General features: G+C 38.4%; 1 protein-coding gene across 4 annotated transcripts; it reads right to left on the bottom strand.

The window, feature by feature from the left end:
* Positions 1-411: 411 nt before the first annotated feature.
* On the bottom strand, positions 412-10,004 carry LOC139767287 (uncharacterized). Of its 4 annotated transcripts, XM_071696513.1 has the most exons (3): positions 9,787-9,936; positions 8,861-8,941; positions 412-2,849 (listed from the first exon to the last, which is right to left on the bottom strand). In XM_071696513.1, the coding sequence occupies exon 3, from the start codon at positions 2,835-2,837 to the stop codon at positions 2,163-2,165; it is 675 nt and encodes a 224-aa protein (XP_071552614.1). In that variant the 5' UTR covers positions 2,838-2,849; positions 8,861-8,941; positions 9,787-9,936; the 3' UTR covers positions 412-2,162. The 4 variants fall into 4 exon arrangements, with proteins under 4 accessions (XP_071552614.1, XP_071552596.1, XP_071552589.1 ...); XM_071696495.1 differs by lacking the exon at positions 8,861-8,941 and having other exon boundaries at positions 9,900-10,004; XM_071696488.1 differs by lacking the exon at positions 8,861-8,941 and having other exon boundaries at positions 9,852-9,988.
* Between the last annotated feature and the right edge of the window lie 5,676 nt (positions 10,005-15,680).

The following is a 15,680-nucleotide window of genomic DNA, read 5'->3' as shown; positions in this document are numbered from 1 at the left end:
CTTGCAGGATTAGCGTTTATGATTTCTGTTTACATATCATTTACCTGCATATAATGCTAATCACTCAAAAAACAGCAAATGAAAGTTCGAGAATATCATTGACAAGCAGGTTCATGATGATTGCGAAACACTTCAAAGGCAACACCATTCCAGGCAACATCATTCCAGGAAAAATCGTTCCAGGTAACATCATTCCAGGATATATCCTTCCAGGTAACATCATTCCAGGAAATATCGTTCAAGACAACATCATTCCAGGAAGTATCATTCCAGGCAACATCATTCGTGGAAATATGATTCCAGGCAACGTCATTCCAGTAAATATCGTTCCAGGCAACATCATTCCATCACATATAACCAAATGTACTTCTTGAACGTAATCTTTAAAAGGATTGACACATGAATATCAGACACATTCATATTTGTTTTATTTGATTTCACATCAAGAACAATTCAAATCTTAGTCAAAAAAAGGCAGGACGAGTAATATCGATAACTTGATAAAAACTAAATAAAGGACGTCACAATAGATCTGATGAACATTTGAGTAATATAATTTACACTGTTACATAATTCATCAGAAATTGGCATGCTATGTTCCCCTAATGTAGATAAATAATCAGTGTTCACTGTCTTATATTCTCCTATCTAATGGAATGGATATGGAAACTTATAGCACTACGTCTAGACTTGCTACAAAAATAACTTAGCTTCGTTAGTTTAATAATGAAATGTCGACAGAAAAGTATGTCAAAGCAATATATTTTACAACATACATTATAAAAGTACAAATCTGCGCTGGCAAGAGCAAAACATTTCGGAACAGAATGATACTACAAGACTGTTCTTATTCAATGTGGTACCAATGTGGAAATTTCTGACCATGGATCAGTACAAAAGTCATAAACACAACTTAGAAATTAAATAAAAATTACAACATTGTAATGAAGCTGCCAAACAAATACATAAGATATTAAGATTTATCAACAGAAACTCTTCATATAAAAGCAAGGATGTGATATTGTCGATAAACTTGAGTCTAGTTAGAACCACATAGAATATGCAGTGCAGTTCCGAGCCTCCCACTGAAGCAAGGATATTCTTAATTTGAAAGCAGTGGAATCCGTGCCGGTGAAAAGTAACTAAATTGATTTCTTCCATATGTGGACAAACTATATGAAGACAGTTTGCGAGAAATAAACTTGTTCTCTCTAAGCAAGAGGTGACTCGGAGGCAAAGTAACAGAATGCTTTAGAATATTTAGAGGATTCAGCAACGTCGATATTGAAAATTTCTTCACAGTGGGAAATGGACTTCGAGGTTACAGAGTTAATCTAGACCGTTTGAAATATTCCTTCACGAAAACCATTACTGACGCGTGGAATAAGCTCCCAGAAAATGCTGCTCAGAGAAACACCCTTGATATCCTCAAATCAGGCTTGACCAACACTTGTCACTTTCCGGCATGGAATAATTCATTCAATCAGTCATCATAACGCAATGTTATATCACGTTACCTTCTCAACCAATGATCTCTCCTAGGCCATGTTGTGGTGTCATGCTGGCATTGATTAACACATATCGTCAGCTTTGAGAGAGTAAGAATTAATGTATCATTATTCAATATCAGGATTAATAGAGATATGGTAACTCGATAGTCTCGCGCTCTAGATTATCCTTCCTATTGTCTTGATGGGATGCATGGCATATTCATGTTCATTATACTTGATGACTTCATTATAAAAAGTTTCCTTCAGGCATATCACTTCTGCAAGGTATTTTTTTTTTTTTCCTATCCATTTTCTGTCCAGCTTGTTGCTAAAGGGAGCGAAGGGTTGGTGGAAAGTCTTTACTTTGCTGCTCTTTCCTTCAGCTTTTAAGGGTACGTGCTGCATTTTTATTTTTTTTCTTAAAGTAGTATTAAGGTTAAATCATCTCGCTTGGACCTTAGGTCTGTGTGGTCTGTGTATCTTTGTAATTCTATGGAACTCAAAATGTGCAATTACATGTTTTTATCAACATCTCTAATGATTGCAAATGATTTCGCTCTTCTATGCCTATCTTTAACCTGGGCAGCTTCATCTTACCTAACAAACTTTTCGTCTCTTCCTTGGACCATGGGTAAGGACACTCCCTCCAAACCTCCACATATGATACGCTACTTAATGCTCACTAGCGCAGTCGGTCTGAGAATTATTCACAGGTGCAATCCTCAGCATATCCGGCAATGAAGCTGCCTCGCAGTCCGGGATGATAAGGATGAATTGAACTTGATGACCGAAGACATTGGTCACGCCGTCGTACCTCCTGGCATCATTGAGGAACCAATTTCTCCCACTGGGGTCCTTGTACCATGGCCCTCCTTTAACAGTGGGGTCGTACTGAGGTAAGTCAAGTCTCTGGGTAGTGATCAGAAGTCTGGAGGTGCTTGTGGTTGGGAACTCAACCACTTCTACCAGATAGGTATTGTATATTTTCAAAGACTCGAGGAAACTTTCTAAGTCTACTTTATAACTTACGTCTCCATGCCAGTTAAGGTCATCCTCGAAGTTCAAGTCACTGATACCAAACCAGAGACCCTTCATGTCTGGGAATGTGTGTAATAGATATGTGCCTGTGGTCTCTGTCGAAGGACTGGCTTTCAGCTGCTGGCTCCTATGTATTTCCCCACACTCGTCGAGATGGACGGTTCTAACTATCTCATTGAATTCTTCGTAAGCATTATACCCAAAAGCATTCTCAGCCTGAAGGGAGCTGGCTGAATTTGGCCTCCAACATCTGAAGGATGGTCTTTCCTTGGTCTTATCAACGAGAAGATGGTCTTTGTTTCCAGCCATTGTCCTCCAATCCTGAAAGACCGAGAAGAGAGTCAAGTATCGTGAAAGTTACTTTATATGATTACATTTTTACATCATATGATTATATTTTCACATTAAGATGATTACTGTGATTATCATTTGTTACTGCTGTATAATGTAGAAAAGCGAAAAGTGGAAAGGAAATACAAATTTCCTCTTAGCATGCATACCTTCACATGTTCCTCTAACCCAAAGATTAATTTTTCAAGAGCGTTACTCTGAATGAGTTGAGTCTCTCACTATACATGTAAAGTTATACTGGTATATTCTCCAAGAGGAAGGGTCTACAATATTCTAATCCTTCACTCCTGTCCTAATGTTGGAAACCTTTTCTACGAACTGTTCAAACCACCTTCCAACTCAAGTCTCACAGACGCAAAATCAGCAAACCTCTGTGGGTTCGACGTCCAGGAAGTAGATTGCACATGAGGATACTGACATAGCAGGAATTTAGAATGAGATATCTTTATACTAATTGATGAAGCTTGTGGGACAGATGAAATATCAGTATGACCTTAATTAACACACTAAATACCAGTGCACCGTCACCCTCTGGCCACCAAAGACCGTGCGATCTCAGCCACATACCCCTAATTCCTTACAGATACGAGGAACAGTAAGAAGGAACAGATTTCCATTCGAGCGTACCTTCACACAATGACAGTTTCATCATTCTCTTAGATTCGTTTTCTCCGAGTGTGTCAACTACCACCACCCGAGGTTCATGTGCTGGTCACACCGTTCCTGGTGTTACACACTGGTCGCGGTAACGCTAACCTTTCACATGATGAATGTCACGTCAACAAATTGTGGTACTGCCGGGCGGAGGCTACCAGCTGTGAAATGTCAGCGTCACCCCCGCCACGTCAACACGATCATGTAGTGGACACTGTTTTTCTTTCTTGGTAGTTAACATAACAGCAGCAACTGAATGCCCAATTAAAGTCTATCTTATTAACGTTATATATATATATATATATATATATATATATATATATATATATATATATATATATATATATATATATATATATATATATATATATATATATATATATATATATATATATATATATATATATATATATATATATATATATATATATATATATATATATATATATATATATATATATATATATATATTCCTATGAGTCCTCGGGGATAATGAAACACGATAAGTTCCCAAGTGCACTTATCGTGTTTCTCTTTTCCCCGTGGACTCATAGGAATATCTTGATCACGCGCAAAATTGTGATCCTTTCCAATATGTACATATGTGTGTGTGTGTGTGTGTGTGTGTGTTTATGAATGGGTGGGTCTTTCTTAGTCTGTTCCTTGGCGCTACCTTGCAAACGCAGGAAACGGCGATCAAAAATAATAATAATAATAATAATAATAATAATAATAATAATAATAATAATAATAATAATAATGATAATGATAATGATAATAATAATAATAATAATATAATAACAACAACAATAATAATACTAATGATATACCATACCGTAAGCCAGGTACCAATCGGAAAGACCAACCCTAATGAGATTCTCCAATTGATGAAATCACACTGATGTGGTGTATTCCAGCTTAGGACAACCGTAAGTCATCATTGTCTAACTAAAGATTTCGCAGTCTATCCTTGAACCTGAACGGTTCTTCTCACGTGTTTACTCCAACGAGAAGTTCAGTTCAACGTCAAATCCCATATCTCTTCAAGAACGATTCTTGTATATTACTTTCCCTGCGATGGTTCCCACAGGATGGTCTGTATAAACTCTTGATCTTCATGAGTGAATTACGGATTTGAATTTCGTGAGCCATTCGTTTCGACCACCACCGATGCATCTTCTCTAAGTATCTTGCATATTCACTTGCGTACATGCATTTGTTTTGTGTTTGCGTGTGTGCTGTGGCTAGATACGTCTACCTTAAATGTCTACAAACATAATCATCCACTTATTAAAGGATGGCGTTTGATGGTTAGTTACTTGGGGTTTAGACCTATTGATTGCCAGGTTCTGTAGTGACGTAAACATCATTTTATAACCAAAAGTCGAAGTCTAATCTAAAATCTTATTCTGGTGTTTAAAGATTATTCCAAGACCATACAAGCTCCCACCCTATGTGTTGTGAACGGGCCGTCTTCATTCAAGGGCCCCATGTCGTCGTGCGGTACGACAACCACCAACATGTGTTGCCATTGCTGCGTCTAAAGATCGTTCATGTGAATATAATCGAGTCTTCTCCCTGCCACACTTGCTTGAAGATGTTTGCGTCCACGGAGTTTCCAAGCATTTGAATATGTAAATGAAAATCTATCAACTAATTGATGTAATCTTGATAACACAGGCCTTACCCAGCTATGGTCACTGAGAACTATAAGAACCATCTTTGGATGTTCAATAGTTACTTTTTTTAATCACAACTTAAATTCAGTCATCCTGCAACACGTTTTCACTAGTCCTCAATGAAACCCAACAGGTCGATGGTCAAACTGCTGATTGCGAGGTTTGCAGCGCCAACCGACCCTCAGGACTGCGTCAGCAAACACACATGTTTCCAGACCTCACCTCATCTGAGGTAAGAGGTAGCACAGGACAGCACAGTACAGTTGGTGTGTGATGAGGTAAACGCGTGATCATACGCTGAAGTGAACGTGAACTGAAGGCGACGTTGATCTTGACGTGGTAATCTTATTCCCTCTAATATCTGTAAAGTGCTTTAGTGAAGTGTCCTCCCAGGAGTGCAAACAAGCTGAAAAAAGTGTATATATATATATATATATATATATATATATATATATATATATATATATATATATATATATATATATATATATATATATATATATTATCCCTGGGGATAGGGGATTAAGAATGCTTCCCACGTATTCCCTGCGTATCGTAGAAGGCGACTAAAAGTGGAGGGAGCGGGAGGCTGGAAATCCTTCCCTCTCGTTTTTTTTTTAATTTTCCAAAAGAAGGGACAGAGAAGGGGGCCAGGGGAGGATATTCCACAAAGGCCCAGTCCTCTGTTCTTCAACGCTACCTCGCTAACGCGGGAAATGGCGAATAGTTTAAGAGAAAAAAGAAATATATATATATATATATATATATATATATATATATATATATATATATATATATATATATATATATATATATATATATATTTTTTTTTTTTTTTTCATACTATTCGCCATCTCCCGCATTAGCGAGGTTGCGTTAAGAACAGAGGACTGGACCTTTGAGGGAATATCCTCACCTGGCCCCCTTCTCTGTCCCTTCTTTTGGAAAATTAAAAAAAAAAAAAGAGAGGGGAGGATTTCCAGTCCCCCGCTCCCTTCCCTTTTAGTCGCCTTCTACGACACGCAGGGAATACGTGGGAAGTATTCTTTCTCCCCTATCCCCAGGGATATATATATATATATATATATATATATATATATATATATATATATATATATATATATATATATATATATATATATATATATATATATATATACTTATGTGAAAATTATCGTGCAGGTAATCTACATTTAACGAAAACATCAAATAAAGTGTGTAACACATATCTGAAAAATTCAGTCGCGCTTCAGGTGATACAAAAATATAACATTTTTCTGGAAAAATCCGGTGAATAATTTGTGTCTGTGACATGACAGGGATAGGATATAGTAAATATGGAGCGTAACATCAACTCCTGTGTGGGTCAGGTCAGACTGACCTCACGAGGAATATGAGGAAAATATTGCCTCATATAGCAAACAGTGAAGAGAAGGCTGAACATTTGTATTTATACCACCATGTACAGTGGCTGAGGATCAAAACGTGGAAATGTGACAGAAATCGTGAGTAAGGATTAGCGAGCATAGTGGAGAAACCGAGGCATCTTGTATCTGGCGAACCATATGGTGGAAATATTACCATGTAAGGTTTAGCCTACACTACAAGTAGCTCCGCTCCACTCGTTATCATGTGTAATGCACACTTAGAAACGACTGGTGATATGTGGAAATATAATAATATAAACGAGTTATGGGGATCGTATGTTATGGAAACAATTCATATAAGGAGAGAGAAGTATGAACGGAAATATCTGAGTTGAAGAATCAATTTGGTGTGTAAAGTGAACACGCAGGAAGTATATTAACCATATTGAAGGTCCATGTTCCACTCTAACACACTAAGCAAGAGTTTAGGATAAGTGTTAGGCGACTTTAGAGGCTGTATGTACAGTACCTGACCCGCCTCATGAAACTGAAACGGAGTAATGATGATAGATAAATAAGATATAGATAAATTGCTTGAAGTAATCGGTAAACAAAGTAATGAGAATATTGCAACACTAGTAACGAGCACTGCCAATGGAAGATATATGCTATAAATGCATATAGTGTGAATAACTGGAAAATTCATTAATTTCCCGAAAATCATGTGACTCTTTGACTGATGGCTTTCCCAGCCCGGCGACGGGAGGTAAGTGACATCACCTCTTTATTTCCACTTCTTTGGCGATCATGTTTCAGCTGATTACACACTATATTTCGGTCGCTGTATGTGGATGATGTGCCACAACTGACAATATGTTGTTTATTGACGCCGTTTAGTCTATCATGATTCAAGTGATAAGTTATATGGTGAAGGTTACTTGGCGTTCATGTTTCAGATGATTAATGCTTGAATAAAAACATAGACATACTGATAACTGCAGAAGGCCTACTAACCTGTGTGGCAGATATATAAGCGAGGGGAGGAGGCGATCTGGGGCGTTTTACCACGGTTTTCTTGAGTTAAGTTTTACCTCTAAGCCTGGAGGCAGGTTTAGGGTAGCAGATAAAAACAATATGAACACTTATTTTTAAATCTTTCATAGCTAAATCATTTCTTGAACTACATAACAGTGAAAGAAAAGAAAAAAAGTCTACAGCTTCCCTAACCTAATCTTGGTTGGTTAGAATAGTGCTTGTCAATCAGGTGAACGAGAAAGTCGGGATGAACGAACAGATGATTGGCTAAGGGAATGGGAGAGCCTCTTAAAAAAAGAATTATCTAACCGTTGGTCAATCCTTAAGGCCAGAACGCGATGTCATCCAACCTCACCGGGTACGTGTCAAATGACGGGTTCCGCTTTGTCACTGGTCCGATTTGATAAGAATAAAAAATCATTTTTGTTGGCTTTACACCCAAGTCAATGTGGGTGGAAGAGTGGTATCTTTTTGTTTGTGAACTGCAGCATATTGAGGATGGATAACCTCGAGGGTGGGAGGTGGATGGTTTAGAAAATAACCGCTGTATTTGACAACAGTGATGTAAAACCATTGCGTAAACAACAGCTGTGATTTGGAAAAGAATCTTTGTAACTATTACCTTCAAATAATGTTGTCACCTGGATAGAATACCGATGCAATTTTTGTTGTAATTAAAATGTAATAAGGGTTGTTGGCTCCGCATTTCATTTTTAATAAGCTGAATATAAAATGCGATTTCTTTTTAAATCAAACTGAATTTAAAGCTGTCACTACCTTAAAAAATAACTATACTGTATTCAGTAAGTGTAGCAACTTCGCACTTACTAATGGGTTAAAGACGTGGTATGGAAAAACTAAAGAAGTACTGTTTTAAATAAGTCTTAAACAATGGCCAAGCTACACAAACCAAGAAAATATCAGAAAAAAATATCACCTTGTTTCACAGACTGAGGTAGAATAAAAAGTAATCTAGCCAACAGTTTCCCTTAAAATTACTCTCATAAAGGTTTCTTTTGAGGTTCCCCTTCCTTTAACTACAGAAAACATACTTCAATATATATTGAGATAGAAAATGTTATATTTTATGGTAAACAATATCAAATGGAGCTGGCTCATTATATATAAACGTACCCTACACCTTTTGCGGAATATGTATTTGCTTTATTCAGTCCATGGCTTTCAAATGATGGTAGAACGTTATATAAACACCCCTTAATATGCTTGAAATATACTTTAAACTCACTTTGCGTCACCGCTCCAGTGTGATGTGTTGTTTCTGCGGAAACGTGGTGCAACTCGGCGGTTGTCGGAGATAGGATGTTTCCTGTTCACCCACACATGGTGATAATGATAAATTGAGGTTAAAATTCGTACATAGATAATAGTCTGTACATACGGCGACTTATCTTCATCTGCGCAATCATTGCATATTACGGCACACTCATCACAATCATTTTTAAAACGTTTACATGGGTTTCGCAAATATACTTCATTGGCTTTCCCAAAAAGTCTTCAGTTATGTAAACTGCATAATCAGACAGGATAAAGTTTTACATTTTTTTTACAGAGAAGCTGAAAATACGACAGTTGGCCATGCTACTCATTAATCTGTGTTAGGACAATATTCAATGAACCGGTAGCAAAATGTTTACAAGTCAAGTTCACGTATGGTAACTGGCGCAATGCACATATTCACTGGATGGGTAAATCATCAGCAACAAAGTAACGGATAGGTAGAATAAGAAGCCTAGAAACAATGAACTCAGAGATATAGTAAAGAATGACGACCAGATATATTTCTATGTCTATAAAACTGAGCCTGATTAATGTAAGAGATTAATTATCACATGTTAAGTACAGCACATTATTATCTTCATTAATGTCATAATCATTATCGCATTTATTAGTAGTAGTAGTACTAGTAGTGGTTGTAGTAGTCTTCAACCCCTGGACACTGTTGGGGGGGGGGGTACCGTAACTACTACTCTGCACCTCACTCTAGAGTATGGAAATGATGGACTCCTTTGCTGATTGACAACGGTACAGCCTAGCGATGTGACACTCATCTCTCGGAGCACCGGTAACCAGTAGCAGGGAGTTCGGTAACACAAGTTAATAACCAGAAAAAGCACAGCTATATGCTGCAAGCAGACTATTTCGTAAACTCACACTTTCGCTGGCTAGACAGTTTGATGAAGAGAGAGGAGTGTAACGATCGTTGATACAGGACTAACCAGAATGGATCTTTCTCCAACGTCGGTGTCGCATCTTAGTGTACGTACGTTTTTGAAGCAACATTTGTTGCCAGAGTGTAGGGTGTCGTACGTGCGATGTTTCCTTCACATGGTCAACGCAACCAAGTGGTAGTGAGGTCCAGTTTACTACCGAGACAGTCATACCATATCATTCATCATTTTTGTTATCAAGGAATTACTCTTATCACCGATATTCATGGCCACGTTATTGAATAATCAGCTAATGTTTACATGAACCCAAGCTGACACTAATGAGTATTAAGCATTACTACTAGATACAGCACATCTCATTCCTTATATTCTAAAGAATGGCTAATGTAGCATATGAAGATATTTCATATCAAGAGGGAAGAGTATATTAGAAATTAGAAATACAGTAAGTGACAACTCCAACTGCGGCTGGAGCGTATAGAACATGTCCACCACAAGTCCGGATACCCTAACTGAGTTTGCCATGCCGAACGCGTACTGGATGTGTTTATATCACGATATCTTTCATCGTGAGTGTAGTTCATACATACATATATATATAACTAAGGCGGGAGCACGTTTTCACTAATGCACATTACTAAATACGACAGCATATTTAGAGTTCTTAATCTTCTTTTATTTATGTTCTCTAATTTTCTCAGTCTCATTCTACGATTAGGTGGGTGCTCAAACACCAGTTGTCCATAATTAACGATCTTCTTTCAATCAAGCTTTCGCCTTCACAGAGGCATCATCGAGAATCTACAAAAGAGAAAAAACTGCGGAACAAAACTTGAACATGAAATGTAAAATGTAAGCGACATGTATAAAGAAAAAAAATCGGAAAATCCCATGGTACACAGCGCATAAAAAGTAATGGAAAGCACTAAAAGCGATACAAATTAACAATACCATGTCGGATAGTATGAGCTAAAACCTAAATTCAAAATATGGATACAGAGACAAAAAAAACTTACGTTGAGGAAACACATATGAACTGTATTAAATGAGGAAGGAATATAGACAGTTCATCACTGAATACACTAATTTGGGTCAAGCGAAACCATTATTGTCAGGGTGTGTAGAGATCAGGTCGAGCTCGTCTTATTCTTTCTGTCAGTTAACATTTGCCGGCCACAGGATGTTCAGATATTGAATTTGATATCATTGTGAACAACATGCTAAAGCAACATCTCGTGGCTCTAACATGTTGCTCACAATGGTATCAAATTCAATATTTGTGGGTCTATTGTTTACTAACATTTGCCGGACACGTCGAAGTTCTTGGTGTAGAAGTTGCTAGGTTGAGCATTCCTTAATCGCTCTCCTCACATATGTACGAATGTCACTTCTCTTGTAATTTAGAGTGCATTCACTTATTCCATTCATGCATTTACCTTGGTTGGTGTGCTTTCTGTAAACGTCGGTGGGGAAAGATCCTGCTGTGGCACTAACCATTACATCCAAGAGAGGAATCTTACCATTGTTATTGAACTCTAACTGTAAGCCTTCAACGTGAAGTTTCTCAAGAGTCGGTTACGGAGGTTTTCCAGTGAGTTTAAGCTATCTACGTGGGTTAAAATGTCGTCTCTATATCTCCAGTAAACCTGAGATGTCATGCTCTCAGGTCGCAGTGCTGCAGCTTCGACATAGTCCATAAATGCCTGCGCAAAGGGGACCCCATGGCTATTCCATCCACCTGCCGTTAGAGCTTGCCTTGCGGACATCTGAAAGGTGCTTCCATGGTGCAGGCACGTAACATTTTTTTTATATATTTCTGGGCATCTTCAGGGGAAGTAAGACATGGTGTTGGAAACATAATCCAGGATTATGTCTTTTGTCTTCTCCACTGGTACATTTGTGATGCGATGTGGTTCTTTATTTCTAAGGATGTCAATATACTCTCCAGTATGGTGAGATCAGTTGGTTTAGCCTGGCTAACCTGTAGGTAGGTGAAGGGATCTGGGAGATGATCGGCCTCACAGGATTTCCGGGCTTTTGCGTTTTGACGTTTCTGTAGAAATGTTCTGGTTCGAAGCCACCCTTTAGCAGACTGATTTTGATGTCATCCTTCACAGCATTCGTAGCCGTAATTAAGTCAAACAATTCCCTATGGTGAACGTTGAAATCCCCGAGGTAGAGGATCTCGGCTTGCGGGTGAGAGGATGTCATGGTCTCATGGCAGGAGTTTAGGTAGTCGATGAAGGATATAGAATTTGTAGAATTACGAGAGCAATAGACGAAACAAAAGAAAAGCGTGGTAGTAGGTAGACAAACCTCGAGCCACATAACATCAAAGTTTGGGGATCCCGAGATCCTTGAGGCGTGCAACAAGTGTGTTGATATTGGAATAAACACAAATACCACCTTTAAACCGGAATCGTTAATGGAGGTTATAGTTATATATGAAAAAGAGACGAGCGAGAACATCAGTAGATAACTGTGTCTCAGAGAGAAGTAAGATATCAGGAGAGGTGCTAGACCAATGATGTTCAACTGAGGTTAGGTTACGAGAAAGACCACGAATTTTGTTGATAGTGAATAGAAAAAGAGAAGTTCTGACAGAGAGGGAAAGGTCGTGGGAGGAGCCGGTAGCCCTCCCTCTCATTGGCAGTAGAGTCAGGTTTTTCCGTGTCTTATTTACACACACACACACACACATAAACACTCAAGGTTACATCAACCCCAAAAGGGAGGACGAACAGTTAATTATGAGCCAAGAGTCGCCATGATAAGGTAATTGGAGGTAATACTCTCCACATATTTTTTTTTTCTCTTATTTTAGGTCTATTCATTGAGTTATTAGAACAGTTTATTGATCTATCACTCTGATAGAATAACTAAACATTCATACTGTATGCAGGATGATTATAAGTTACGTTACTATCAAAAAGAGAAAGTACTGGAAAAAAAAAAATTACTAATGGTAACCGCGCCAACTGCTGTTGGCTCCACCGCTGCGTCATCGCTCATGGCTCAGACATCCTTATCGTTCGTCAACCACCCTCCACTCATGGCTCAGACATCCTTATCGTTCGTCAACCACCCTCCACTCATGGCTTATAAAGACTGTAATGACTAAGCATCATCATAATCCATCATTATCTTTAGCTCCAAAATCATTACAGGCTACAGGTATGTGACATTACAGGCTACAGGTATGTGACATTTTACAATTACATTAAATTCGTGGTCATGTCAAATATATATTTAGTATGGTATCTAATATGTATCATACGTCAGTATATATTACTATGAGTCCACGGGGGAAATGAAACACGAAAAGTTCCCAAGTGCACTTTCGTGTAATAATCACATCATCAGGGGAGACACAAGAGAGAAATATATCAACTAACTGTTATGTTTCTCTCTTGTGTCTCCCCTGATGATGTGATTATTACACGAAAGTGCACTTGGGAACTTTTCGTGTTTCATTTTCCCCGTGGACTGAAAGGAATATCTTGATCACGCGCAAAATTGTGATCCTTTCTAACATCAGTATATATATATATATATATATATATATATATATATATATATATATATATATATATATATATATATATATATATATATATATATATATATATATATATTATCCCTGGGGATAGGGGATTAAGAATACTTCCCACGTATTCCCTGCGTGTCGTAGAAGGCGACTAAAAGGGGAGGGAGCGGGGGGGCTGGAAATCCTCCCCTCTCGGTTTTTTTTTTTTTTCTTTCAATTTTCCAAAAGGAGGAACAGAGAATTGGGCCAGGTGAGGGTATTCCCTCAAAGGCCCAGTCCTCTGTTCTTAACGCTACCTCGCTAATGCGGGAAATGGCGAATAGTTTGAAAGAAAAGATATATATATATATATATATATATATATATATATATATATATATATATATATATATATATATATATATATATATAATGACATGAAACGGATACAAGCTTATCAAGAGCAGTTGCGTATCAAGGATTTGGAGCTCTTAAAACATGTGATGCAATTCAGGTATTGTATACGGAGTATGTACTCGTAAATAGAATTATATATGTTGTATGTATTTCTAAAGAGAATTTTGCTTGTTTTACAGTCAACATTTCTGGTGATATCAGCGTCACCGTACGATTCACAAACGCAAGAATGATTCAAGGAAAGTCGGATTTTCTCTCTCTCTCTCTCCCCCCCCCCCCCTCCTCTCTCTCCCCAGATTACCAGGCCCAGGACATGTTCATATCCCCCCCGTATCCACCATCTAATATGCCACTGACTATGAGCGTTTCAACTCATTACCACTTTCGTAGGAAAAAAAAATATTCTGAACGCAAGTGTTCCGGCTCGACTGAATAATCACCCCATAATCGACCCCATAATCACTAGACGGTGGACCTGTCCAGTGGCACTAGTTCGTTCACACTTTCACATTCTCAGCCACTCACTATAGACTGTCTCGTCCAATTATATATAAAGTTTAAGTCAGTAAATTGTTCACTACCCTAATCCTTCTGTCCATCACAAACAAGCCCTATGGTGTTCAATGTTCTATTACACGACCTCCATCCTCCACCTTAGTGACGTGCGTATATAAAAGTTCGCTGACGAGAAGATTCTCAAACGTGAATTTTTGTCAAAAAAAAAAAAACATAAGTCGGAACATAGTTTCTCCTTTACAAAATAACCGACCACAATGAGGCGTCCGACTCTACCTAGCTTCATTTGGTAAAAGTAGCTTTCTCACACTCAGCCCACATGACGCCAAATTGATGGGAGCTCACACACATTTTCCAAAGCATATGGTGCGACCTGATAGCTCCCTGACCGTCTGGTGTCTGATAATCTCAAGGAGACTGTGACCCCTAGACAGCCGACGCTTCTCTATCCGCTGACGATAGCAACCAGTGGCTGATGAGGCAACTAACGTACGTCGCCACCACGAGAAATTTTATCGTCTTGCAGTTCTAACTCTGCCCGAAATAGAGACATATGACTATTGTTTGTGTGTGTGTGTGTGTGTGTGTGTGTGTGGTGGTTTTGATCGAGAACGTAATGAAAGGGTAAGAGTGATGTGTGGTAATAAAGAGTGTGGTTGAGAGAGCAGAAACGGGTGTATTGAAATGGTTTGGTCATATGGAGAGAATGAGTGAGGAAAGATTGACAAAGAGGATATGTGTCAGAGGTGAAGGGAACGAGGAGAAGTGGAAGACCAAATTGGAAGTGGAAGGATGGAGTGAAAAAGATTTTGAGCCATCAGATCCTGAACATACAGGAGGGTGAAAGGCGTGCAATGAATAGAGTGAATTGGAATTATGTGGTATACCGAGGTCGACGTGCTGTCAATGCATTAAACTAGGGCATGTGAAGCGTCTGGGGTAAACCATGGAAAGTTTTGTGGGGAATGGATGTGGAAGGGGAGCTGTGGTTTCAGTGCATTGCACATGACAGATAGAGACTGTGATCGAATGTGGCCTTTGTTGTCTTTTTCTAGCGCTACTTCGCACGCTTGCGGGGGGGAGGGGGTTGCCATTTCATATGTGGCTGAGGGGCGACGGGAATATATATATATATATATATATATATATATATATATATATATATATATATATATATATATATATATATATATATATATATAGTAGGGTTGAGGGTCAAGTCAATTGGGAGGTGAGTTTGAATGGAGAAAAACTGGAGGAACTAAAGTGTTTTAGATATCTGGGAGTGGATCTGGCAGCGGATGGAACCATGGAAGCGGAAGTGGAACATAGGGTGGGAGAGGGGGCGAAAATTCTGGGAGCCTTGAAGAATGTGTGGAAGTCGAGAACATTATCTCGGAAAGCAAAAATGGGTATGT

This window comes from Panulirus ornatus, chromosome 4 (genome assembly GCF_036320965.1).
Source record: "Panulirus ornatus isolate Po-2019 chromosome 4, ASM3632096v1, whole genome shotgun sequence".
Classification (NCBI taxonomy): domain Eukaryota; kingdom Metazoa; phylum Arthropoda; class Malacostraca; order Decapoda; family Palinuridae; genus Panulirus; species Panulirus ornatus.
The sequence above is the reverse complement of the archived record's forward strand: the minus strand, read 5'-3'. Positions and strand labels throughout refer to the sequence as shown.

Excerpts from the sequence above, each read along its gene's own strand:
- LOC139767287 (XM_071696495.1), bottom strand. The coding sequence starts at position 2,837 with ATGGCTGGAAACAAAGACCATCTTCTCGTTGATAAGACCAAGGAAAGA.